Source organism: Bos indicus, chromosome 19 (genome assembly GCF_029378745.1).
Source record: "Bos indicus isolate NIAB-ARS_2022 breed Sahiwal x Tharparkar chromosome 19, NIAB-ARS_B.indTharparkar_mat_pri_1.0, whole genome shotgun sequence".
Taxonomy (NCBI): domain Eukaryota; kingdom Metazoa; phylum Chordata; class Mammalia; order Artiodactyla; family Bovidae; genus Bos; species Bos indicus.
In genome coordinates this window covers 9941955-9969531 of record NC_091778.1, presented here as the reverse complement: position 1 = coordinate 9969531, position 27577 = coordinate 9941955, and the positions used below count along the sequence as shown (strand labels likewise).

The following is a 27577-nucleotide window of genomic DNA, read 5'->3' as shown; positions in this document are numbered from 1 at the left end:
GCAGCACACCAGGCCTCCCTGTCCATCACCAACTCCCAGAGCTTGCTCAATCCCATGTCCATTGAGTCGGTGATGTCATCCAACCATCTCATCCTCTATCATCCCCTTCTCCTCCCGCCTTCAATCTTTCCCAGCATCAGGGTCTTTTCCAATGAGTCAATTCTTCGTATTAGGTGGCCAAAGTATTGGAGTTTTAGCTTCAACTTCAGTCCTTCCAAAGAACACCCAGGACTGATCTCCTTTAGGATGGACTGGTTGGATCTCCTTGTAGTCCAAGGGACTCTCAAGAGTTTTCTCCAACATCACAGTTCAAAAGCATCAATTCTTCTGTGCTCAGCTTTCTTTTACAGTCCAACTCTCACATCCATACCCCCTGCCTCAGCTACCCTCTACCTCTGGTTCCTTCTCATTGCTCTGAAGAAGCCCAAAGAGGCAGAGCCAGGGCCACCAATATGGCACACCCAGGAGAGGGGCCAGTGGATGAGCCCTGCTAATGCCAAGCACCCACTTCGCCCTGGAGAGCCCAGGGTCCTGCAGGTGCTGACTCCAGACTTGGGCTCCTTGCCAGACTCCTGCTTCTCCCTGCCTGGGCGTCAGATCTCACCATGGGAACCGGGCCAAAGTTTTGATCTTGGATGAGGCCACAGCCACCAGCAGGGAGAGGGACTAGTGCTCACCCTAGCCCTGCCTTCCCAGGAGAAAGGGGTCTTTGCACTTACCTGCCCCCTTCCCAGGAGGATGTGGAAAGCCTTTTCCATCGGGGAATCAATTGTTCACCGTCCTTGGTCTCCCCAGATAATTGTAACAATGCCCCCCCAGTTACAGGACACCAGGGCTTCCTGCTTCTCTTAGGTTCTGGAACAGCACTGTCTGATAGAACTTCTGTGATGTTAGAAATGTTCTAATGTGTGTGCTGTGCCTTGTGATGGCTGTTCAGCACTTGAAATGTGGTAGTGTGACTGAGGAACTGAATTTCTAATTAATTAATTTACTTATTTATGTGGCCGCATTGGGTCTTAGTTGTGGCATGTGGGATCTTTTCACTTGTGCCATGCAAATCCTGACTTACTTGCATTGCGCGAATCTTAGCTGCAGTATTGTGGGCTGCAGTTCCCTGATCAGGGATCAAAGCTGGGCCCCCTGCATTGGGAACGTGGAGTCTTAGCCACTGGACCACCAGGGAAGTCCCTTACTTAATTTTAAATAATGTACATTTATCTTGCCACACGGTGACTAGTGGCTGCCTTCTTGGGCAGTACAGTTCTGGAAGGAGGGGGTGTCTGAGAAGGCTGTAAGCGGCCAGGCCAAGGTGTTTCAGAACCTCTGGCTCCCCTTTCGTCTCTGCGAACGTATGCACACAGGACACATTTCAGGAAGGCCCTGGAGGCGGTATCTTTTTATAGCAAAGTCTGCTGGTTAAATAGTCTTATCTCAAGTGAGGCAGAGCTGCCATTGACCATAAATGTGCCCCACATGTGACTTCTGTATGTCCTTGTACACCTGGAAGTAAGGGCGGCTGAGACCTCAGGAACCAGGCACCTGAGTCTGGATTCAGTGGTCAGAGGCCACAGACCCTGGTTTCCCACCGCGCTGCCCGTGCTCCCCGCTGCCCCTCCCTTTTGGGAAGAAAGAACTCGGTGTGGGTGGACGCCCGGCAGCTGGTAGAGAGCGCTCCTGTGAGCCACCGGTGGCAGGGGGCAGGGTGGAGGTGGCAGCCCACGCGGGCAGTTTTGATCTTATTTCCTGTTCTGAACAGCTCAAGTAAGAGGGATCTTTGTCTTTCTTCAGAAGGTGGGGATGAGGAACAGCTTTTAATTTCTTGTTTAGTTGCTGTTTGGTTGCTAAGTTGTGTCCGACTCTGCGACCCCATGGACTGCAGCGTGCCAGGCTTCCCTGTCTTTCACCATCTCTCTGGAGTTTTATATATGGGTATATTTTTTGAGTGAGGAGTGAAGCTGCATCAAGGTCTTAACCAGCTGATCTGGTCCCCTTATCCCCACTTTGCCCCCAGTTTCCTACCGCCTAGTGTGCGCTGAGAGTCGGACACAACTGAGCGACTTCACTTTCACTTTTCACTTTCATGCATTGGAGAAGGAAATGGCAACCCACTCCAGTATTCTTGCCTGGAGAATCCCAGGGACGGGGGCACTTGGTGGGCTGCCGTCTACGGGGTTGCAGAGTCGGACACAACTGAAGCGACTTAGCAGCAGCAGCAGCAGCAGTGTATCATAACTTGACTATTCCAAATGTGCCACGGAACGTCCCTGCATGGCCACCTCTCCACCACCCCCAGCCCTGTGGCATGTGTGATTCTGGAGACCATGTGAACAGTCCCCATCAACAGGGCTGTCATTGTCCCCTGGCCCACGCCGTGCAGATGGGGACAGAGCCCCTCTGTGTAGGCAGGATTTCCTGGGCTGATAGCCCTCTCTCTGCACAGCCCGAGGAGTGCCCCCTTCTGCCTGGTGACTCGCAGTCTCTTCTGCAACCCAGTGCCTCGTCCTGCCTGATTTGCATCTTTATTTATTGTCATTGCAGTAAAATGCACATAACATAAAATTTACCATTTTAACTATCTTTAAGTGGCAGTTCAGTGGCATTCAGTATTCAGACAATATTGTGTAGTCCTCACCATTGTCCATTTCTAGAACTTGATCATCATCCCAAACAGAAACTCGGTGCCCATTAAACAGTATCTCTCCATTCTCCTGTTTCCTCAGCTCCTGGGAAATTCTTCTGGTTTCTGTCTCCAGGAATCTGCCTGTTCTAGGTACCTCCTAAAGTGGAGTCATATAGCGTTTGTCCTTTTGTGTCTGGCTTATATTATGTTTTCAGGGTCCATCCATGTTATAGCATGTATCAGAATTTCATGCCTTTTTTGTGGCTGAGTTCCATGGTTCCGTATGTATAGTCTATATTTCGTTCATCCATTCATCTGGTGACGGACACCCGGCTTGTTTCTACCTTTGGGCTGTTGTGAATGCTGTTGCTATCAACACTGGCGTTCAGATACCTGAATCTCTGCTTTTGGTTCTTCGGGGAGAATACCTGGGAGCAGAACAGCTGGATCATATGATAATTCTGGGTTTAACTTTTCGAGGAGCTACCAAACCATTTTCTGCAGCAGCTGCACGTTCTATGTTGCAACGTATCTTTAAAAAAAAATTCTTAATTTGGGGGACTTCCCTGGCGGTCCAGTGCTCGAGAGTCTACCTGCCAGTGCAGGGGACATGGGTTCAACCCCTGGCCCAGGAAGATCCCACATGCCCATGAGCCACAGCTACTGAGGCCATGGCCCTAGAGCCCGTTCTCTGTGGTACGAGACGCCACCGCTGTGAGAAACCCAGGCACTGCATCTCGAGAGTAGCCCCTGCTTGCTGCAGCTGGAGAAGGCCCGAGTGCAGCAGTGAAGACCCAGCACCGCTGAAAGGAAATAAATGAGTGGTTTTTTAAAAAATGAAACAAACAAAAAAAATTCTTAATTTTTAACTATAAAAACAATGCATGTTTGTTAAAAAAAAAAGCAAATTCAAAGGATGCAGAGATGCATGAAGTAGTCAGCAAACCCCTCGTGCAACCCTACTTCTTAGACAACTGCTTCTTAGTGCTGGGTGTGTATTCACTTGGTGGCCTCCAACTTGCTGTGCATTTCAAATAACAAGCATGCACTCTGACACTTGGATAAAAATGCTGCAGGGGACACCTGGCCCTGCCGCTTGGCTTTTTCATGTCATCTGGCCTGGAGGTCTGTGCTGCCTGCCTCTCCATTTTTCCAAGGCACCTTGTGTCGTGTTCAGTTCCTGGGTATCAAGAGACAATTCCCACAAGCCCTCTGCACTCACAGCTTTGCACACACAGGTAACCATCTCACCAGATGGGAGATGCAAGCTGACCTTGGCACTGGGAAGGCCGTGCAACCCCAAATCACCTTCCCCATCAGTCTTGGCTTTTCCTCAGTTGCTCTACACTCGAGGAAGCTAAAATAGCTGAGCTGCAAGCTGCTTGGTGAAGGAGGGCCACCCACCTGCCCTGCTCAAGCTGCAGCCTGGCCAGGCACATCCTCCCCTCTGGGAATTCCAGGAGTCAGCCTCCTCTGAAGTGAGGAAGTAACTTAGAACTGGGCAGAGAAGTGAGCTGCGTGGAAGTGAGTTGCGTATGTGTGTCCAGGCTCTGGTAACATGGGGTGGGCGGGGTTTCTCTTTGGGGCTCCAAGGGGGAGCCTGCGGGGCCTCAAGGCATGCAGTCCCCTCACACACTTGGCAAGACCCAGCCGAGGCCAGCCTGCCTTTTGCCAGCACCTTTTTCTGCAGAGCCCCAGGCAGCTGGGGGGAGAGTACAAAGAGGCCTGGAAAATCCATAAACTGCATAATCAGCCCCTGCATCTTGGCCGCTTGACTCTGTTTATTGCTTCCTGTCCCCGAAAGCCCTTTCCAAACAGACTGGGCTTTGAGGGGGGTGAGCCGGACCTGGTGGGTGGCCTGCCCCTGCCAGACGTCAGGGAGCAGGCGGCTTCCCTAAACAAGCTGGCTCCTTTCCACTTCTCGCTGCCACCCCCAAGGGAACGGGTTGTCTAAGAGCACGAGAGGGCCCCCCAAGAGGAGGGCCATCTCCCCAGAGGGCTGTTTTCTTTCTAATTGACAAAGGACAAGGGTCTCATTTCTACCAATTTCCTTGAGGGCCTGGAGGTTAAGTTCTAATGAGGTGCAGGAGGGGCGCAGGGTAAACCCTTAGCCTCTGACTGACCCCTTCAAGGTGGGGAGGGGAGAAGGGGTCTGTTCCTCAGGATCTAGGGATGAATGGTACTTTTCCAGGGACACGAAGGCTCAGTGAAAGCCATTTTATTCTTATTTGTATTACATTTTGGGGGGGGTGCCACTCAGCTTGAGGGACCTTGGTTCCCCAGCCAGGGATTGAACCCATGCCCTCAGCAGTGAAAGCACAGCATCCTAACCACTGGACCACTGGGGAGTTCCTTGTGTCATGTTAACCTTTTTAAAGTCAGATTTCTCCCTGTTGATTAACTTTCCTCTCTTCCTCTCTCCTCCCCAGCCTTCGTCCTCCCTGTCCTAGAGTTAATTGATTCGCTTCGCCGCCTTTCCCACTCTGCTGGTGGCGGAGATGTGACTTGCAGGGAAGAGCTGACACCTCGAAACATTTACCTGGATATTCACGGTGGAGGGCGCCCTGGAGGGCTGTTTGCTGTGCTTTCCTGGATTCTGGGAGATACTCGCGTGGTTGGAGAAGGGATGGTGTGTTTTGGAAGAGGGGCGTATAGGGAGGTGGTCTCCCCGAGCTGGGGCTGCCCCTCCAAGCTGGATGTGGGGGGCATTGTCCCCCTCCGACCTGGGGTTCCTGCTGTGCTGGGATCAGAGGCCCGAGATCCCCACCTCCCCCTCTGCTGCCTGTCTGCATCCTCCTGGCCTTAGAAGCCCCGATGTACCCCTGGTGGCTCAGATGGTAAAGAACCTGCCTGCAATGCAGGAGACCAGGATTCAGTCCCTGGGTTGGGAAGATCCCCTGGAGGAGGGCATATCAACCCACTCCAGTATTGCCTGGAGGATCCCATGGATGGAGGAGCCTGGCAGGCTGCAGTCCATGGGGCCGCAGAGAGTTAGACATGACTGAGCGACTAACACTTTCATCCCTGCTGGAAGGCCTCTCTGATTGAAAAAGCCGAGGAATGAGTGAGCCTGTGCTCTCTGTGTGGACCTGCCGTGTCTGAGGGCTGTGGGTCGGCTTGTATTTTTCCACAGGGTCCGGGGCCGTCTCAGCAGACTTTCCACGTGGGACCTCTGTGTGTCTGAGCCTGTGCTTCTGGTTGTGCAATTCTGAGCCTGCCCCACCCTCCCCGCTCCTTCCTGAAAGTGAAATGCTACAGTCCTTGCTCAAGAACAAAGGCCCAGAGCTCAGCCCTGCATGTTAATGATTTTGAGCGTGGCCACTTCCTCCTCCCGGGCCTGACTCACTCACGCTGCCCAGGGTGGTTGGGATGGAAACCCAACTTGAAGAGCCCAGAGCCAGACAGGGGGGTCCTGCTGGGTGTGGGAGCCGGAGCAGGGCAGGGTCCCCGCCGGCCCTCGACGCCTGCGGGCGGGGGCACCTGTGGCAGGCAGGCCATGCCCACTCAGCTCGGAGCTGCGGGGCCCCCGCTTGTTTTCTTTCTCCCCGCTCCCAGCCAGTGCACATAGCGCTTCTCTCTTGCTCTGGGGTGACGCCACGTTCCTAGCCCTTCTGGAGCCCGTTTCCCCCTTTGCCCCATGCAAGGCTCCCCATTACAAGTGGGGTGACCGTGTGGTGAGCACTTGGGAACCTGGGCTGTGGGGTAGCATCCTGACCCCGCCACTTCCTGGCTGTGGGGCTCAGGCAGGTTGTCCGCAGGATAACGCCTCCTACCTGGTAGGGTTGTGGTGAGGATGTGGTGGAGGTGGAGTGCCCAGCACCGTGCCAGGTGAGCCCCCGCTCTCAGGCACAGGCCCAGCCTAGAGCCTGGCCGAATGGAGAGGGCTCCCCCAGCCCTGGAGACCGCCAAGTGCCATGCACATGGAAAGCACCGTCGTTTGGGGGCAGTCAGCATATTCAGAGTGAGAGAATGATCTATTTTTAAGGGCTGGGATCGGCAGTCATGGGCTACAGTTCACAGATGTTTCCCACTGGGGAAGCCGGCTCTTCACTCTTGCCTTTCCTGTCAGTCTTTTCTCTCTGGTTTGCACATGCACACAGGTTTCCCCTACACAGAGGTCGCTTGAGTCTGAAATCATCCCGTGTCTGTGGGCTGCAGCTCTGATAAGCCCCATGGCTCCTCGGTCAAGGATTCAGAAACCTCGAAGGCTGACGCAGTCATGCCTGCCACCGGCCAGCAGTGCCTGAGCACTGGCTGAACACCTCGTGGTGTTTCCACAGCGCGCATCGAGGAGCCATGGGACTAGGGGATGTCCAGCTGCTTTTGAAAGGTCCCAGCGATTGCTGGACTTGCCCCACTGTCGCCTCGCACCCTTAAAGTCTGGCTGACTCGCAACCCACCTGTAGGCTGGGGCCATTCTGGCTACGCCCTCTCTCCCACCCAGCCCTCACACCCATCCTCTGCTGGGAGAAAGGGTCCACGCGTCTCCGGCTCTCAGCTCCTCAGGAGGGACAGAGCGGCTGCAAGTTTGGGCTTGTGGGGTGATTTGGCAGAGCCTTTGTTTGATGACTGTTGATCGAGCCCAGGTGTGCGGACCTAATGTTTACAGAATCCTGGTTGACTCAGGCTGGAATGAAGAAAATGGATATTCAGGGGAGTAGGGAGGTGGCACTGGGTAATCCAAAAGCCATTTGTTTAGGGCTTGGAGCCAGAGATAAGTAAGGTATTTTTGCAGATCTCCCTAAATCAGCCAGACAGGAATTCTTTTTAATGTGTTCCCACAGTGTACATTGGTGGCTCCAGGGACTGAACAGTCCATGAAACTCAGCTCAACAGTCCATGAAACTCAGGACCATCTGGAGACTCAGGGCAGACACGGAGGATGCCAAGAATGAAAGGGATCTTGGAGACCCATGCCCATTTTTCAGACGGGAATCTGAAAGCAAGGTCACTTGGCTGGTTCCTAATGGAGCTGAGATCAGAATCCAGGGCTCCAAACTGTAAGGGAGTGGTCTTCACACTTTCCTGGTCGTTAGAATGATCTGGGGATCCTGTGAATATGCAGATTCCCAGGCTGTCTCCCCAGAAATCCTGATTTAACAGTGAGGTGGAGAATAGGTGTTTTCACAAACCGCTCGGAAGACTCTGGTGAAGGTGGTCTCGGCCATCCTCTGAGTTGCGTTGCTCTAAAGCAAAGAGCATTTGCTTCTTAGACTGGTAGAGAAGTACCTTTGTGCTGCCCAGAGCCGTGTGAGCAGGTCAGCAGCAGTGCAGGGAGCAGGTGGAGATGCACACGGCTCTGGGTAAACCCAGGCTTGAAAGCTGGTAGCAAGTCACTGGTGTGTCAGAAGATGTGACAGGCTCACGCTCTCTCTCCTGGAAGGCCATGCCATCTGGATGTGGTACGGCCCTGGACAGCCTTTAGGTCACACGCTCCTCCTTGTCCCTGTCTGCAAACTGGCTCTGATCATGGTAGAAGATAATGATCTGCAGGACTAGATTACTGTGAGGATTAGCATGAGGCATGGAAACCCAGCCCAGCACTCGGTAAATGGCAGGTTCCCTCATTACTAATTGCTGGGGGAGGGAGGCAGGGCAGGCCTCTGCCTAATGTCTTCATAGAATGGGCTTCTGCTGGGGATTTCCTCTGAGGACAGGCGTTCTAATTCTGCAGCTTCAGAAAGGGGACAGGTCCTTCCAGCCCCAGGGTCCCCAGGATGCAGCCACCCACTTCTGCAGAGCAGCCATCGTAGTGGTACCTAGCATAGGGATGCCTTTCTCTGGCACCCCTCTCCCGCCCCCTACTCCCACTCACGTCCTTGCATCTCTGGGAAGTTTCAGTGATGGGTGAGGTCAGACTGAATAGGGACTGCTTCTCTCCATTTTCTGGAGCTGGAGACTGAGGCCCTCGGAGGCAAAGAAGGCTGGTTCTGTGACCCCTGCCCCTGCCTGTGCGAGGACCAGAACTCCCAGCCCCAGCAGGCTGAGGTCCGTGCCTGGACTCCCTTCCAGGAGCCGGTCCTGCAGGGAACCAGGAAGCCGCTGCCTCAGTCAGGGCGTGCCACTTCCCTGTTCTATTCTGGCCAGATTGGCTGCAGAGCAGGTCAGCCCGACCTCTCCCCTAATCATTGGTGCACCTGATGCTGTGCAAACCGTGCTGGGCATGGTTGGGGAAGAGAGGAGGGCCTCATCTGGCCCCGCTGTCAGCCTGGGGAAGGGAGGGATTTGCAGCGTGGGGCCGTGGGAAGGCTGAGGGTGCGTGTGCTCAGGGCCTGTTAGCATGTGTGTAGGACAGCGTGGCTGGAAAAACACAGCTTCCGAGTTGGGCGAAGAGGGGAGTGGGTGGCGTGCCGGGGCTGCGGGGGAAGTTCGGGGAAATCTAAAGGAGTGTGGCCCTACATTTGTGGCATCCTTTCAGTAGTGAATGCTTTGCCGGAGCTGGTGTGTGCGGCACACTCAGGCATGTGAGCTGTGTGTTGGTGTGCTGGGTGCACACACACACACAGGGAGAGAGTGCTGACCCAGGAGGCCACGATCTGGGTTCAGATCACAGCTCTGTGGCCACTGAGCTCAGACCTTGGGAAACACACACACACACACACACACACACACACCCGTCAACACACACACGCACAGATCCCAGCTCTGTGGCCACTGAGCTTGGACCTGGGCAACACATACACACACACACACACACACACACACCCCCCATCTGGCAGGGAGAACATGGACACACACACACACAGACAGACAGAGACACACACACACACACCGTCAGCACACACATACACCGCCCCCGTCAACACACACACAGATCCCAGCTCTGTGGCCACTGAGCTCAGACCTTGGGCAATACACACACGTACACCCTGTCTGGCAGGGAGAACACGGCCTTTCTTCCTGCCTTCCTAATCCTGGCATCTCTGGAGGGCATGTGCGGGCCCGCGGGTATGTGGCATGGAGCAGCGTGGGTCAGGGACGGCTGGCAGCTGGCCTCTGGGCGCCCCGCTGAGGGGGTGGGAGTGAGGGGAGGGGGCCGCCCATGGCTGGGAGAGGAGCTAGCCTGGTAATGGCTCTAAACAATCCCATCTGCCGCCCAGCCGCTGGAATTTCTGACGGTGTCCACCGCCCGCCGAGGGGGCCATGGCCCTCCCCCTGCAGCTGCCGCCGGCTCTTTTGAAGCCGGGCCCTCCCCAGGCCTCTGCTCCCCTGCCCTGGGTCTGCATTCCTTGGCTGCCGGAGGCGCACTTCTGAGAAGGGCCCCCGCTGCCCGGCCCAGGCCCTCTGCGGGGGCCAGGCCCCGTCAGACCCACCCTGCCCCCAGCAGCAGCTGGAGGCTCCACACAGGGCTCCCGGAGCACCCCAACTCTGAGTACTGCCTTCTGCTGCATGCTCCCCTCGTCCCCACAATCAGGACTGGATTCAGGATCGCGACCCCGGGTCTGACTCCTAGGCCAGGCTCTGGAAACAGACCCTCTTATGTACCCCGAGACTGAGGGTGCGTGATGTCCCACAGGATCAGGGGTACAGGTGTCCCCAGTCCACACTCGAAGACACACGCTCAGAGCAGTGCCGCTCACCCAGGCAGCGGGGACCAGGGTGGAAGCCGGGCTTGGCCCCGAGTGAAGCTTACCCTGAACCCCTGTGGTCTTACCCAGACTCAGCGTCAGTAAAACCCAGCGTGTGGTTTTCCCTCTACGAGGAGCTTCCTGGCTAGGCCCGACCCTGCGCTGCCCCCGGGAAGGGGGCCCACACTGCGGTCTGACCTCTGAAGTGACTGCAGCAGCAGCCATCACCTTGCCCCTGGAGGGAAAGGTTTTGCTCCCCGCAGCTCCACCAGGAGGTGGGCGGTGCCTGTACCTGGAAGCGGGGCTCAGGGGAGCGAGTGGGAGCAGCCTGGTTCCCACCAAGGCAGGACTTGGAGGGGCTTGCCCAGAGAGTCCAGGCAGGAAAGACTGGGTTGGGATGTGGAGGATTACAAAAGTTTTGAAACCCTGGAGGCTCTGTGGTTTGCTTTTTCCTTAAGATGTTTTCCCTATCATCATTCAGTGTTTGTTTGGCTTAGTTTTTTAGAATCCGAGAACAGTGTAAGGCGGGGGTTCCGAAGCGCATGGACTCTGGGGACAGGTGGTTTGGATTCACATTTTGGCTCTGTCACTGACTCTGACGCCACATAAGTTATTTAAACTCTCCTGGTCTTCATTTGGGCTTCCCAGGTAGCATTAGTGGTAAAGACCCTGCCTGCCGGTACAGGAGATGTAAAAGATGGCAATTTGATCCCTGGGTCGGGAAGATCCCCTGGAGGAGGGCATGGCCACCCCCTCCATTACTCTTGCCTGCAGAATCCCATGGACAGAGGAGCCTCATGGGCTGCAGTTCATGGGGTTGCAGAGTCAGACATGACTGAGACGACTTAGCACAGCACACACAGTCTCAGCTTATCTGTACAATGAGGATAATAATTGCTTTACTGTGAGACTTTGATAAGATCATGCATGCCACGTGCTTAGAAAGTGGCAGCAGTAAGTATTCACAGATATTTACTGTAGCTATTATTAAAAAGTCACGTCCATTGTAGACAATATGTATATGAAAAAGGAACAGACAATATCACCGCAGTGCCATCACTTTGATATTATTTATTATTTTACTTATCTATTATTTATGGCTGTGCTGGGTCTTCATTTCTGCGTGCAGGCTTTCTCTAGTTGTGGCGAGTGGGGCGACTCTCTGGTTGCAATGCGTTGGCTTCTCCTTGCAGTGGCTTCTCTCGTTGCGGAGTGCGGGGTCTAGGCAAACAGGCTTTAGTAATTGCGGTGCATGGGCTCGGTAGTTGCAGCTCTGGGGCTTTAGAGCACTGGCTCAGTAGTTACGAAGCATGCGCCTAGTTGTCCCATGGATGTGGGATCCTCCTGGACAGACCAGGGATCAAACTTGTGGTCCCCGCGTCGGCAGGCTGACTCTTCAACACAGAGGCACCAGGGAAGCCCTCTGCCTATTTTATTTTTAAATCAATGAGCATGAATAAAAATTTGAAAGATGCAAAAGGATTTACAGAGAAAAGTTTCCTTGACCTGTCTCTCGTGACCTAATTCTCCCCAGTGAAAACCCACATTATCGATTTCTTAAGAATTTCTTTTGGATGGAGAAGAAAATGGCAACCCACTCCAATAATCTTGCCTGGAAAACACCATGGACGGAGGAGCCTGGCAGGCTACAGTCCGTGGGATCACAAGAGTCAGACACGAATTAGCAACTAAACCATCCACCACTACAGAGTGAACATATGCCTAAAGATAATATGTGAAAAGGATATTTGCCATATACTAGCTAGTTTTTTGGTGGGAGGGTGGGAGTCAAGGAAGACTTGGGGTTATTTTTTCATCAACTTCCATTCTATACTTATTTATAATGGTCATTATTTTTACTAATACTGTAAAACTATGAAAATGAATAAAATACTAAAAGTTTCATAAAAAAAAAAAAAAAGAATTTCTTTTGGAGCCCACTCCCTCACCCTCTCCATATGACAGACATGCGTGTGTGCTAAGTCACTTCAGTCGTGTCAGACTCTTTGTGGCACTATAGCCTGCTAGGCTCCTCTGTCCATGGGATTCTCCAGGCAAGAATACTCGGGATCAAACCTGGGTCTCCTGCATTGCAGGCGGGCTGGCTCGGATGGTAAAGAGTCTGCCTGCAATGCAGGAGACCTGAGTTCTATTCCTAAGTTAGGAAGATCCCCTGGAAAAGGAAATGGGACCCCACTGCAGTATTCTTGCCTGGAGAATCCCATGGACAAAGGAGCCTGGTGGGCTACAGTCCTTGGGTCACAAAGAGTCAGACATGACTAAGCAAGTAACGCTTTCTTTACGACTCGTGCCACCTGGGGAGCCCATGTATAGACATACACATACCATAAGGCACTAGAGGACAGAGAAATACACTTTCTGTTCTGTGCCCCGCCTTGTTTCCCTAAGCAGTAGGTCTTGGGCACAGAGATACCTCATTTTTGTTTACCATTGTATGGTGGTGGTGGGGGGGGTTTAATCAATAAGCTGTATCCGACTCTCACAATTCCATGGGCTGTAGCCTGCTGGGCTCCTCTGTCCAGGGGAATTCTCCAGGCAAGAATTCTGGAGTGGCTTGCCATTTCCTGCTCCAGGGGATCTTCCTGACCCAGGAATCAAACCCCGGTCTCCTGCACTGCAGGCAGATTCTTTACCGACTGAGCTATGAGGGAAGCCTTATGGTGTTCCATTAAATATGTTATGCGAATCCCATAGAAATGGAATTCATGGATCAGTGGGGGAGGGATGCGAAGTGTGTGTTAGTGTGGGGAAGAGGGCCCTCTGCTGCTCTCAGCGCCCCTCCCTGATCTTGGCTCCTTGGCAGGTGTAGATCCTGAATTGTGTGGCATCACTGACCCAGGGGCCAGTGATCCCAGGGGCCCAGAGGCATCTCTCGTTCCCGCCCAGGCCTCGGGGCTCAGCCCCAGCCCTTGCAGGCCCAGCCTACGGAGGGGCCTCCTCCTGCCTGAAGGGGAGCTCTTTCCCGAGGAGTGGCCCCAGGCCGGCCCAGCCTCACCGCCTTACACCTGAGCTGGCTGCCAGTGCCCCTTTCTCCCAGCTTGAGCTGCTGCAGTTGGTCCCAGGCACAGACACAATCCTGCCAGCCCAGAGGGGCTCCCCGAGACTGCAACCCCTGGGCGGGGCCCTGGGGAGCAGCCTCCCGTCTGTCCACTGAGGGCGGATCTCTAGTGTCTTGGCTGAGCTGATGGCGTTTGTTGATGGAGAGAGGGACTGTTATGGAAATAGTCCTGGCCAGTTCAGGTGGAGATGGAAAGCATTTGGTTGCCCAGGCAACGGACAACCTTGGCGGAGTGGGAAAAAGGTTTATGTAAGGAAATTGCCGTGGTTCTCTCTCGTCTGGTAAGCTTTGCCTGCAGACTCCTTCCTCTTCCCTTCTCCCCTGGACAGGAGCGCCAGGGGCAATTCTGCCCCATGAGGACTCCACTCAGTTCATACTTGCTGAGTTTTTGCCGGGGGGTGATGGGGCTGGGGGGGCCCTGGCCCTGTGCACAGCTCTGGGAATGCAGAGGGCGGTCAGGCCTGATGGTGTGAGACTGTCAGATCTGGAGTCAGATCTCCTGGGTTCACACATCATTTTGGCCACTCGGCTGTGTGACCTTAAGCAAGTTCCTCGACTCCTCTGTGCCTCACTTTTCTCTCTATAAAGTAGAAATAGCATTGGTAACATGTACCTTTCAGGGCTGTAGAGGGGATGAAAAGTCATTAGCTTGCATAAGACCCTTGGAATAGTGGTTGGTGCATAAAGAAGCAAGTGGTAAGTGCTATGTTATCATTGCTATTACTACCATCATTCTACTAAGATGACCCAAGCAAATGACATGTCACTCGTGCCCCGGGGGGGCTTCGTCTTGAATCTTTTCAACTGGAAGGCAGAGTTGACTTCTTGGCCCTTTGACAGTGGCCAAGCCCAGTCTTTGGGCCTCTGAAACAAACATGAACAACGGTGTCCTTAGAACTGAGGCTCTGGGGCCAATCCTTTCATAGGGGAGGGATTTTATTAAAGTCCTTTGAAACATCTCACCCTCATTTTTTTTTTCTTGCAGAGATTTCTTTAAAGTTTTATTTATTTGGTTAGTTATTTTTGGCTGTTCTGGGTCTTCGCTGCTGCGCACGGGCTTTCTCTAGTTGCAGCCGTCCGGCTGCTCCTCACGGTGGTACTCAGGCTTCTTATGACTTCCTTGGTTTCGGAGCCCAGGCTTTAGGTGCAATGTAGGATCTTCCCAGACCAGGGATGGAACCAGTGTCCCCTGCATTTCAAGGCAGACTCTTAACCACTGGACCACCAGGGAAGCCCCTCCTATAGATTTTTAAAAGATATTTTTGGGGGGAGGCAGATTTTTTTTTTTATACCCCAGGCTTAGATTGGACTGAATGGTGGGGGATGGCCCAAAGAGGTAAGTGGCTAACCTGAGGTCACACAGCCAGGCGTGGCAGAACTGAGTCTGTCTCTCCCCTTCTTCCCCGACCTCTTCCGCTCAGGTCTAGCCTGGCCTCCGTTTCCCGATGGCTGTGCTGAGGGTCCCCCCTGCCCTTTCCTGACACCCCCTCCCCCGGGAGTGGGCACAGGTGTGGCTCCCCAGCAGCTCCGTGCGCCTCGGGAAAGAGGCTGGCTTTGTTGTGGGCCCAGCAGCTGGGGCCATTTGAGTTTCCATTAAGCTGTTTCCGCGCCTTGGGCGGGAGCAGGAGGCTCGGCATTTAAAGGTCACCCGGCTTTTGAAGCTGCGATGACATTAATAGCTTGGGAAGAAAACAAGCCTGTACGGGGCCGGAGGACAAGGAGACTCTGTTAGGGCTGCCACCTCCCCACCCCCCGCGCCGGGCACTCACACACACATACACACTCGGACACTCACACACACAGCCCCTGACAGCCTCTCTCTGTCTCTTGTCCCCCCTTTCCTTTCTCCCGCTTTGGGGCCTCTCCAGCTCAGAAACCAAGAAGCTTGGGCAGACTTCCCTGCACCCTGCCCCCGCCACGTCCGAGGTGACAATTTTAAGGGGACACAGATGCCCTGGGCCCAGCGGTCTTTCATGAACGCAGCCGTCACCCACTTGAGGTTTCCCCAGGACTTAGCCACGGTTACACAAGCATCCCAGGGATCATATGACCTCATTCCGGCCCTGCTGGCCTTTGCAGCCTGGATTCCTAATGAGACAAACTAAGCCTGGGCCTGGTCTTCTCATACAGGAAATGGAATGGCTGGCAAGCAGGGTGTACCTTGCGTGCCAGTTCTCATCACTTGGTGGGGGCTTGTCCAGAGCGCCAGGATGAACAGGCTTCTGAGGCCGAGTGGGTTGCAGAGGGCAGTGCCTCGATGGATTAGTGATGTCTGCCTCGGATGCCAGGTAGAAGTGAGTGGCATGTGTGCCTTATGTTTCCCACCTCGAGAATAAATTGGCCTGAAACCCTCCCCGTCTTATATTCTGAGACCTCTGGGGCAGTGGGGGCTCTCCCGTCCCGTTTAATCATGAGGGAGTCGGGGTGGAGCCGATCCTCTGGTCCCTGGGGAGAAGCCGCTCCGTGTCTCCTTTCCTGGGAGCAGCTGTGGCCCGAGCCCTCGGACACCACCTAGTGGCCTGGCACTGCGGGGCCGTTGGGCTGGGCCCAGATCTTATTAGGCAAGAAGGGACAGTGCGTCCCTCTGACGGCTGCGATCACAGCAGCTCAGACAGATCACAAGATCTGGCCTGTCCCTCGGCCCTGGGGGTTTTCAGAGAAGAGAGCTGGGGGTGTGCAGGGACACGGCCGGCCTCAGGTAGTCGCTCCAGAATGACAGAATGACCCCTCGGTGGGGGGGTGGGGGGTGGGGGGTGATGCAGAACAGTGCTCGCCACAGGGGCCTCTGGCGTCCCAGCCCTGCACCTCCTGTGCCAACCACTGCCTTTTGGGATTGAGTCCTGGCCCTCCCAGGAGGCAGTAGAATTTCAATTCAGGTCTTGGAGGGGAGTCAGTCTCCTGCCCTCTGGAGCCATCGTTGGCTTGGAAAGAAGACCAGCCTGCCATCTGCCTGGTGTGCCAGGGAGGAGGCCCTCAGGCCAAGTGGTAGGGGCGCAGGTACCTGAACTGCGTCTCGGGGCTGCCCTGGCCTCGGTCGCTTCGTCCGTGAGGTGGGGCAATCCTGCACACGTGGAAGAGAACGGGCTTTGGAAATGAAGAAAGCACCCCGTCCCCACCACTGCGATGAGCTGGGGGAGGAAGACGGGACGAGAACCCACAGTTGCTGCGCTCCCAACTTCTTTCCTTCCTGTCTTTACTGTGCACCTGATAAGTTATGTAGGAGATGCTGTTGGACATTCGTGTGGAGGCAGCAGGTCGGCCATGCAGGTGTGGGGTTGAAGGGTGTGTTCCTGGGAGACTTCACGGCAAGAGAAATTTGGGAGGCAACATTCGGCATGTTGTTATTCAGTTGCTCAGTCGTGTCGGACTCTCTGCGACCCTGGGCACCGCAGCAGGCCAGGCCTCCCTGTCTCCCACCATCTCTCGGAGTTTGCCCAAGTTCATGTCCATTGCATTGGTGATGCCATCCGGCCCTCTCATCCTCTGACGCCCTCTTCTCCTTCTGCCCTCAGTCTTTCCCAGCATCAAGGACTTTTCCAGTTTGGCATGTAGATAGTATTTAATGATGTGGGACTAGATAAGATCACTCAAGGTGTAAGTGGAACTCTGGAAAAGGGCCACGACCAGGGCCGGAGGTCACAGCATCCTGTCTCGTCAGGTGCTCCCTGTCTTCAGTTACCCATGTAAGTTCTATCACAACACCCCTTCCACGTAGGTGTGTGTGATCTCAACTTTGACACACGAGGAAGCTGAGGTTTAGAGAAGTGAAGTGATTTCTTGAAGTCACACAGCCTTTCCAGGACCAGGCAGAAGTGGGACCAGGATTCTGGCTCCTGGACTCTCCCCTCCCCGACATGGGCCCTACCTGGCCCTGCAGGAGACTCGCTGGGATGACCTTGGGTGAAGTCAGGAGAATGACTCGGGCAGCTGGCCCACCTCCCTGGGCCAGGCCTGGAGTGACTCAGGCCTTGGCTGTCTGCACACGCTTGGAGGGAAGCTTGGCTGCCTGCCGCCCCTGCCAGGCCTTGGGGTTCCTCTCTGGGGAGGCTGGATGGCCTGGCTCCCCAGGGCCTGGGGGAGGACAGGTGTGGGGTTCTTCTCCCAGTCCCCAGGTTGCTCACAAGCTGTGAGTTCAGGCGAGCTTTTGAGCCGGCCTCCAAGGTGTCTAACGGGCTCAGCAGGTTTGACTCACTTCCTTTTTCAGCAGTCAGAGGTTATTTCCCTCTGTTTCCCTGCCAGTGCCCTGTAGCCAGGATTCAGAGAGGTGGAGGAGTGATTTCCTCAAGGTCACGGAGCTGGTTCTGGGGTGGAGCCAACAGACCCCCTCCCTGCCCACCCACCACCCACTCCAGAGCTGTCTGGATCCCCTTTCCTCTGTGAAACGGCAGCCTGGCTGGGCCCAGTCTCCTGAGCCTTTCTGAGGCTCCGGGGCTCCTGGACTTGCAAGCCTGACTTGGCGTTTTGGGCTCTTAGGAAGTGGGTGCCTAATTTTGGCCTGTTTACATGCTGGCTGTGTGACTTTGTGCAAGTTACCTGACTTCTCTGAATTGGTTTCCATAGCTATGAGATGGGGATGATAACATCTGTCTCTGGAGTTGTAAAAGAAAGATTACATGTGAAAGCACTGGCATGCGCGCGTGACCCTGTCTCCTGCCTTAATTTTTCCATGTGTTTTAAGTGGCTTTTCATTTCAGCTGTGCTGGTTGCAGACGGCAGCCTGGCATGGATGACCCTGACCCGAGGACAGTCCTCCTTGCTGCCAGCCACGCTGGCCAAGCCTCAGTCCTGACCTTATCTTCTGCATTTGAGCTCAGTGAGGGGTGGGGGGCCGGTGGTGGTGCCCTGAGAAGCGGGAGCTCTCACATCCTCGCCTGTGTTAATTAAAGGCATCCTGGTCTGGGGAGTCCGTGGGTCCTTGCAGAGTCCTGTGAAAATGGCATTTCTGCACATCGCATCCTGTTTCCCTGTTTTCCATTACTGTTTTGGAGCCACCTTCTCCTCATCCACAGAAACACCCTTTGATGGAAAAGTTGAGGCTTTGCCACCCCTCTCACTGTGTCTTGGGCACCTCCTCTGGTCTTAGGTCTCATCTCTTCATCTGTAATGTGGAGCAGCCTATGGGGCTGGCTTAGAGTTGTCAGCTTGTTTACATGTCAGGGCAGACACGCAGAAATGCTCTTTTTCAAGGCTTTGCACCGGGGGTAAATGGAAGTGGGCGCTGGGGCTGTGGGGTCTCCAGCTGTGAGGATCGGGATTGCCTTCCTGAGGGGTGACAGAATTCTGGGGGTTGATACCCAGATGCAGGAGAAGGCTCCCCTAGAAGCCCCTACCCCATCAGCTCTGGGATCACTTGGCTAGGATGCCAACCACCCCTGGCTCTGCGCCAGCCTTCTGGGGCAGTAGCAACGACAGTGACGCAGCTAACCACGTTCCAGGCAGCGTGCTCGGGATTATCCTGTTAATTCTCATTGAAGCCCCATTCGTATAGATGAGGTCCTGGACACAGAGAGGAGAGGGTGCATGGACGAGGTCCTGCAGCTAGAGTGGCAGAGAGGAGGGGTGCAGCCTGGGGCTGAGGCACTTGTGTAAATGGTAGGAGGGCGAGAATGCCTCATGGAGGCTTCCTGACACTGAGGCCCAGAGGCCAAGGGACCTGTCAAGAGGGCTAGGTCCCAGCCTCTTTCTCCAAGGTACTGCCATTTGGCAATGTGAGAACTGGTCCCTCAATCTATCTTGCAGATTACTCGAGGGAGAGGCTGAAGGTGGCTTTGCTCCAGAGGCCTTAGCACCAGGCACTGACCCCATGTGTGATGACAGCAGACTGGCAGTCCTGGTCTGCCACCTGGGCCCCCAGGGCACTGGCTTCTGGGGCCTCCTGGCCCTCATGTCCTAGTTGGAGGCCTCAGCGCACATTTCCAGAACCCAGGACAAAGACAGCCACCAGGGTGGAGCCCGACTTTGGAGGATATTTTGGCAGCGTCCCCTGACCTTCTGGTGTGTCAGGGGTCATGGGAGGCGTGGCTGCGGGCACTGGGGTGTCTGGAGCTGGCCGTGGGAGGCATTCCTTCCTGTGTTCATTCTCTAACAGATTTCTTGGACTGGCCATTTGAGGTCACTCCTCTGCACTTCCTTGTGACATGGCTTTGGCCTCTCTGAGCTGTGACTCGCTCATCTAGGCAAGAGATGGGGTGGAGGAGGCTGGATAATAAATCATACTTAGCCCAGTCATCAGAATCCTACCCAGGCATTAAAAATCATGAAGTAGATCTCTGTGTTCTGACATAAGAAGATGGCTACAATCAATTATTAAGTGGAAAAAAACAAGTTGCATAGTAGAATTTATGGTTTGATCACATTTGAGTAAAATGAATTCATGCATATGGTAGTATATGCATAGAAGAAAAGTATCTAGATGTAGGTATGTGCTGTTCTCAGTGGCTTCAGTTGTGTCCAACTCTTTGCAGTCCATGGGCTGTAGCCCACCTGGCTCCTCTGTCCATGGAATTTTCCAGGCAAAAACACTGGAGTGGGTTGCCATGCCCTCCTCCAGGGGATCTTCCCAACCCAGGGATTGAACCCACATTCTTTACCGCTGAGCCATCGGGGAAGCCCAGATATAGAGTGTTAACTGGTTTTCTCTGCGGGTGGGAAGCGATGATAGTTCTGTAACGTAGAGTCTGGAGGCTGCCTGGGGCCCATGTGCTTCTAGATTTGAATACGGCCCGCCTCCCTGGGACTAGGCAGACACCCACCCAGCAAGTCCCAGAACAGGAGACCCACACAATTTCCACATCCCTCGGAGGAGGTGGAGATCTGAAGGACATAAAAATCTCAGCACAGTGGCACTGGAAGGGCTAGGGGGGCAGTATGAAGTCCCATTTTACCTCTGAGAGGACTGACCTAAAGGGACAGAAGGAGCCAGAGGCAGGGATGGGTCTTCTGACCTTGGGGTGAGGGAGGGTACTTCCACTGCCCCTTCCACATGCTCTGGTCTTGTTTTCTTTCCATCATCGGTTAACTGTCGAGATCATGGCAAGGAAGAACCTTGCATTGTTTTGCTCACACTGGCGTTTATCTATTAGCTGTTAGGATCATGACCTAACATTAGAGAAGTCTTAGGAATATCCTTTGATGCAACAGTCCCTTAAAATAAAGCTGGCACTTTTCTACAATTAGCAAAATTACTGTACATCCTGGGATAAGCCTGAGAAAAGTCAGAACATGATAGTTTTAGACACGTTGAACACTCAGTTGATGGCACTAACAGAAATGTGACCCTGGTTCTGAGTGGGCTGCAGAGTGTTCTGCCGCAGGTTTCGCGGAGGTCTGCGCAAAATGGGAGGCAGGATGGTGGGGCGCTGAGGGTGGGAGGTGAGGCAAGTAGAGACTGGATGGGGCTGGAGACCACAGCAGGTGTGCAGAAGCCACAGGCCCTAGTCACGTCCCCGCGAGTGCTGGGCAGTGTGTGTAATGGTTGAGGCCAGCGGCCGAGGGCCACAGAAAGAAGTAAAAGTGAACGTGTGAGTCGCTCAGTCGTGTCCGACTCCCTGTGACCCCGTGGACTGTAGTCCGCCAGGCTCCTCTGTCCATGGGATTCTCCAGACAAGGATACTGGAGTGGGTTGCCATTCCCGTCTCTAGGGGATCTTCCCAATCCAGGGATTGAACCCCCATCGCTGGCATTGCAGGCAGATTCTTTACCATCTGAGCCACCAGGGAAGCCCCTTGGGGCCACAGTCCTGGCTTCAAATCCCCACCTCCTCCACTTTCTCAGGTCTGTGCCTCAGTTTTCCCATCTGCATAAGGGGGATCCAAGCACCCACCTCAGAGTGGTGTCATGAGTTAACTGGCAGGGAAATCTGTAGGATGTAAGCCCTTGTTAATTAGGAAAGACGTATAGCTGTGTAGCTACCATAGGGTGGAGAGAAAGCAGAAAGAAGCAGTTCTCCCGAGGGCGTGGCCCTGGGGTGGGGAATCGCCCTAACCTCCTTGTTTACCACCCCGAGCTGGAGTGGGTTGCGTTCCCGCTGACTCTGTGTCCCTCCGTTTCAGGTGGGATGGTCCTTGGAGCCAGCCCCAGGATGCTCCCCGGCTGTGGATGACCCAGCCGCCAGCCCCCTACGGATGCCGCGCCCCAGTCTTCTGACCCGGGGACCCCGCCCGGCGCGGGCCTGAGCTTCCGAGCAGCCACGGCGCAGGGACCCGGGGGAAGGGGCTCGGCGCCGGCGGGAAACATTCTCCCCCAGCGACTCGGCAAGATGACCAGCCTGTTCCGCCGGAGCAGTGGCGGCGGGGGCGCGGCCGGCGCTCGCGGGGCCGGGGCCGGCGCGGCCGCCTCACAGGAGCTCAACAACAGCCGGCCAGCCCGCCAGGTGCGCCGCCTCGAGTTCAACCAGGCCATGGACGACTTCACGACCATGTTCCCCAACATGGACTACGACATCATCGAGTGCGTGTTGCGCGCCAACAGCGGCGCTGTGGACGCCACCATCGACCAGCTGCTGCAGATGAACCTGGAGGCGGGCGGGGGCGGCGTCTACGAGGACAGCTCCGACTCGGAGGACAGCATACCCCCAGAGGTAGGGGCGCGGCCCCGATTGATCCTTCAGCAGGAGCTGCAGCAACTAGTTTGAACCTCTTAGAGGACTTGAGTTGTACTCCTGTCTGGGTTCCACCTGGGGAAACTGGCACCTAAGTCAGCCCAGTGGCCTTGGTTTCCTAGCAAAAATCAGGCAGTCGCTTAGCAAACACTGAGCACCTTCTCAGGGCTGTGCCAGGCACTTGCTAGCCCTTGGGTCAGGGGTCATCAGAGTCAAGGAGCTTGTTCAAAATGTAGACACGTGGGTCCCACCCCAAAAGACCAAATCCCCTCTCCAGGCTGGTGCTGTCTGGTCTGTATGTTTGGAGTCTTGGGGCATCCACTTAGGCCGGTGCAGAGTTTCTGCCCTCATCAGAGTTCACAGTCCCGGGGGAACTAGAGGCTGGTGTCCGGCAGTGGCAAGCCACAGGAGTGAGAGCTCAAATGGGGAGAACGGAAGCAGCAGAGAGGAAGAAATTGCTGCCCAGAGGAAGGGTAAAGAAGAGGGAAAGGTGTGCAGAAGGAACAGCTTGTGCAGAGGCGGGATAGAGCAGGAGTCCTTAGCAGCTGGCAGCAGGACCTCTGTCGGGTTCCTCGAGTGAGCAGAGAGCAGGAGGCCTTGCGGCTGAGAAAGAAGGGAGAATGTTCTAGAGCAGCGGGAACCATGGGAGACAGGTGACCCATCAGACTTGCGAGTTTAGTTCCTTTGACGGAGGCATGAGGGATGCTTAGGCAGTTGTTTCCTTTCTCCAGGGAGGTGGCTGGGGGAGAAGGGACCCACCCACCGCCTTGGCCCACCTGCTGGGTGTGGCCAGGCCTCCGTGACCCCTCCAAGAGTTCACATCTGGCCTCCCACCCTTGGTAGGACCTGCAGTCCTGGGCCCAGAAGGGGCACCCAGAGCCTTTCAGCAGAGGGTCACTGCCTGCAGAGGCACCTGGCACGTATAGCCATGGTTCCAAGAACGGTCCGTTCCAAGACGGAACAACCCAGCTGATTGGATTCAGCTCTGCTCTTCGCTGAGTCCCAGCCTGGGCCAGGCAGCATCCTGTATGCTTTAGATGTATCATTGCTTTAAGTCTGCACACACTTCATGAGGTTGCATGGTTATTGCCCCGCTTACAGTGGGAAACCTAGACCCTGGTGTGGCCCAGGGGCCTTCTGAACACAGCCCTACATGTGGCCATTCTCCATTAATCAGGGTCATCCTGCCTGGCAAAGCCGCCTCGCTCTTCCTCCTATCGTGGTGCTGCCTGGGCGGAGGAGAAGCTCTGGGCAGTGACATCTGGCTCATCCCTCTGTCACCCGCAGCGCCCAGGACAGTCACTGTACAGAGAGGCGCTTGAGGAGTGTTTATTGAATGACTTGATGTCGCTGCTGTCTTGGCACAGCTTTCTTTAGTCTCTTTTCCTGGGAGAGCACACCTTGGCTCTGCTTGGATCAGCCAGTGGATGCTCTTAGCCAAGAGGAGGTGTGTGTGTGTGCATCTGCAGATACCTCGTTGTGAGCTGGAAGGAAAGTTCTCTGCAAACACTGACCCCTTCCACAGTCTCATTTGTCCTGACGGTCTGGCAGGTAGGATCGTGTTTCCCCTCTTGTTCACGGCACCCACAGCCCCGTGACCCTCTGTAAAACTCCCCTGATGCCCTCGATGGCCTGCGCTGTGGGTGCTTCTGTTTTTCTAAGTATCTGGCTTTCCAGATGGAGCCCCTTCTCAGCAGCCCCCTTGGCTGTTTCCCCAGCCCTCATCTTTGGAGCTCTGCGTGGGCCCGTCGGCAGGCAGTTCCTGAGCCAGCGGAAAGTGCTGCGGAAAATTTATGAGCAGCAGCTGGGCTGACAATAACTGCTGACTGGAAAAAGCCCCCTCCCTGGAGGCTGATGAATGGTGGGCTGGCCTGGGGGTATCCTCGCCACAGAGAAATGTCTCCCGTCAGATAAATGGCCTGGACCTTGGCCCCCAGAGCACCTGGCAGGCATCTATCACCCACACGGGGCTAAGCTGGGAGGCCGTAGAACCAGAAACTTCAGCACCTTTAGAGCCGGAAGGACAGCCTCACTGTGGCTCTCGTGGGGTTGCGGGGGAAGGGGGAGGCCAGAAGCACGACTGGGGTAACTTTTCCCCGAAGACTGGGGCCCAGCCTTTCCGGAGTGTGCCTGGCCTTCTGTCTGCCTTCTTGCTTCATCCTGCTCCAGGAGCCTCTGATGGGCGTCTGGTTCTTGGAGCCCCTGGAGGCCGCGCTAAGGAGCAGGAGCGGCTGAGGAGAAAGACCTCACCGCCCCCTCCTGTGTGGCGGGCTGCGGAGGCCTGAGGGGCAACTGCTGCGGGCCTCAGTCAGAGGGACCCCCGGCAGCCTCCCTCTGGGAACAGCTCCTTCAGAACTCGCCTCTCCTCACCTGTCTGACTCAGAGCGGCTTCAGTGGGGCCAGGCTGGCTGCCGAGGGGCGGCCATGGGCTTGGACTGCGGGCCCAGGTTGGAGCTCCGTCCCTTAGATTCGGGGTGTGCCAGGGACCATGACTGGATCTTAGGGTGATCGCTCTCGCTCGCTCTCATTTTCTTGTGGAAATTCGGGGTAAGGAGAGTAGTGGCCCAAAAGGCAGCTACCGTCTTTTTTTTTTTTTTCCTGCAAAAGCATCTGTTTAAATACTTTCCACCTCAAAGGAAAGAACGTTAGTGCATTCCAGAGCAGGAGGCCTCCTTGGGTCAGGCTGGCTGGGTGTGTACAAAGTGTGGCAGTGTGTGTGCGATGGTGGTACAGTGGTGAGCACAGATGCCTTCTGAAACATGAGGCAGTGTGTGTATGTGTGCATGCATGCTCGCTCACCCACCTTCCCACCTGCCGTGGTGTCCCTGTTGAGACTGGGTGCCCGAGAGTGGCTGGGCGTGGGCAGGGACGTGCAGAGGCGTCTTAGTGGTGACTTTTGCAGACTCACTTGGGATTCAGATTTCGGGCCAGTTGACAGCCTCCGAGCCCTTCGTGTATCCTTTGGTCTCGGAGGTGAGATGGGCACAGAGCTGGGGAAGGGCTCGGGTGGGGACTGTGTGACCTGGGCTCTCTAGGTTGGTGGCTTCCTGCTGCTCCAGACTGCGCTGGGGAAGGGTTCAGATCAGCCCATGCAGCAGGAAGCCTGGCCTTTGCCCAGCCTTTGGCCTCACTTGCCCCCTTCCTCTGGCTCCTGGATGAGGAGAGGAGTCCATGAGGAAGGGCCTAGGCCCTCACTTTGCTGTTCTCTGCCCTGAGAATCCAACCTGGGCATGCCAGCATTGTGTTTGAAGGAGAGACTCCTGCTGTAGACACCACATCCAAGTTAGAGACTCAGTTCTAGAAGCAGTGTGTAGCTTTTGCCGTGTTCATCAGTCAGCCTGTGCCTCAGTTTCCTCATCTGTAAAATGGGGGTGATCCATAACCTACTTTGCCAAGTTGTTTGAGCTTAAGGTGAGTTAATCAATGTGGAAATTCTTTGAGAGAAGATAGGAATGATGTTAAAGCTATTTACGAAAAGTAACACATGAACAGAAGCATTTTCACAAGGCACAAGTGGGCAGTGAAGGTTCATCAGCACCCGGGTCAAGAAGCATCAGCAGAGCCTGGAATCCCCCTCATGCCCCCTCTCAGCCTCCCCATCCCCAGAGGTCACACTGCTCCACCTGCCATCCCTGTGAAGTTGTTTTGCCTGGTTTTGAACCTTTTTTGGATGGCTCTGAGCATTCCTCCGGGGACGTGTGCATTCGCGTCTGCTGTGTGTGTTGGAATCGTGGGCTCCAAGGTAGCCCATGTGCTGAGTGCCAGTGCAGGAAGCCAGACAGTTTTGCAGAACAGTAGTTGTATCACTTTCCACCCCCACCAGCAGTAGTGGAGTTCCCTGACTACACATCCTCGCCCACACTTGATTTTTTGTCTACATGTTATTTCAGTTCAAGGAAGGGGTGTTAATATTTCTTTCTTTGTTGTCTCTGATGCAGGTTTTGGAGAGGACCTTGGAACCCGATAGCTCTGACGAGGAGCCCCCGCCTGTGTACTCCCCACCTGCCTACCACATGCACGTGTTGGACAGGCCTTACCCCCTGGCACCCCCAACTCCACCTCCCCGGTAAGAATCTCCCCCGAGAGTGCAGGGCAAGGGGGAGGAAGATCAGGGTTGGGATTGAGTACAACAAGCCCAGAGGGCACCTTGGCTGGTTCCCTCCGTATTCCACCCAGAACAGGCTTCTACTGCAGCAAAACACACTTTAGCTAGAACCCAAGGAGAATTTTCAAGCTCTAAGGAGTCTAAGAACAGACAGCCACTGCATTCCTACTCTGGGCTGGGGCTGTGCTGAACATTCGGCAGGACACGGAGTTAAACAAGGCTCAGCCTTCACCTTCTGGGAGTCTGTAGTCGAGGGAGGCGCAGAGTGGGGATGACAGACAGCTGGAGGTGTACTGACGCTTCCCCTCCTGTGCCCGTGGCAGACATCACTAACTGATCACCGTGCTCTTGCCGGCTCAGGTAAGCCGGAACCTCAGAATCCTCTGCAACACAGCGCTCACTCCCAGACAGTCGTCAGTAATCAATGATTTGGGGTTCTAGGGAGATTGTGGGGATGAGCAAGTAAGTCTCTTTTTCTAGGGTAATTTGATAATCAGAAGCAGAACAGTAGACTGCTAGGTGCCTGGAGACCTTTTCCAGGTCAGGGACTCTGTAATTTAGAAGTTTAACATGAAGCTGGTCTCTGAAGTGCTTGTTTTTCTGGGCTCTGCATTTGAGGTGGGGCTTCCGGTATCCTTGCCTGGGAAATCCCACGGACAGAGGAGCCTGGCAGCCTACAGTCCACGGGGTCACAAAGAGTCGGACACGACTGACCGACTAACACACTTTCCCTGGTGGCTCAGGTGGTAAAGAATCCGCCTGCCAATGCAGAAGACTCGGGTTCGATCCCTGGGTCGGGAAGATCCCCTGGAGAAGGAAATGGCAACGCACTGCAGTATTCTTGCCTGGAAAACCCCATGGACAGAGGAGCCTGGCGGGCTACAGCCCATGGGGTTGCAGAGTTGGATATGAGTTAGCGACTAAATAGCAACAACAAGCGTTTGAGGTGGCTGTTGGAGCCCAGGCTTCTCTTTGTCCTGGAGCTGCTCGTCCTGAGAATGACTGAGGCCTGGGATGGGGAGGGGTAGGGGGACTGATGGGACAGTCCTTGGGGACTGATCTTGCCTTCTGGGGATCTTGGGAGTCCTAGGCAGTAGTGGTGGAAAACTTTGTGACCATTCAGGCATAGCTAACAATAACAACTACCATTATTAAGCACCCTTCGAATGCCAGAAAATGGCAAGGTTCTTTACCTATATGATGGCATTCAAACCATCTAACAGCTGTGAGGCAGGCACTGGTGTCATCCCCATTTTATAGATGAGGAGACTGAGCCCCAGAGAGGTTTCGTAACTTCCCTAAGACCACAGAGCTCGAACCTGAACCCAGGTCATTCTGACTCCAGAGCCAATGAATGCCATCCTCAGTTGTGTCCTGTCATCCCCTAATGAGAAAAACCTCTGTGATTGTAGCTCAGGGAGCGGATAGTGGCCTGTGAAGTTGTTGGGGTGGGGAGTATTGTTTGAAGTCAGGGACAGAAGCAGAGCTGAGGCTGTAATGAGGGAGGCATAAGTGGATAGTCTGGGTGAAATCTTCGTAGGACTTGCAGCCCAGGATGGGTCACGATGCCCAGGGCTAAATGATTTTCCTTTTAATATTCCAAGAT

The 27577-nt window shown here is 54.9% G+C and overlaps 1 protein-coding gene across 5 annotated transcripts in view; it reads left to right on the top strand.

Moving 5' to 3' along the window:
- Positions 1–27577, top strand: part of CUEDC1 (CUE domain containing 1) — an 89673-nt gene that overhangs the window by 46479 nt on the left and 15617 nt on the right. For 4 of the 5 annotated variants that reach the window (XM_070772508.1, XM_070772505.1, XM_019981460.2 and 1 more), the window contains exons 2-3: positions 21319–21845; positions 25805–25932. In XM_070772508.1, the coding sequence (XP_070628609.1) occupies positions 21525–21845; positions 25805–25932 (449 nt within the window). In that variant the 5' untranslated portion in view covers positions 21319–21524. Of the gene's footprint in view, positions 1–2720; positions 2771–5049; positions 5250–21318; positions 21846–25804; positions 25933–27577 lie in introns of those variants that run through there. The other variant, XM_070772507.1, reaches the window with a different exon arrangement.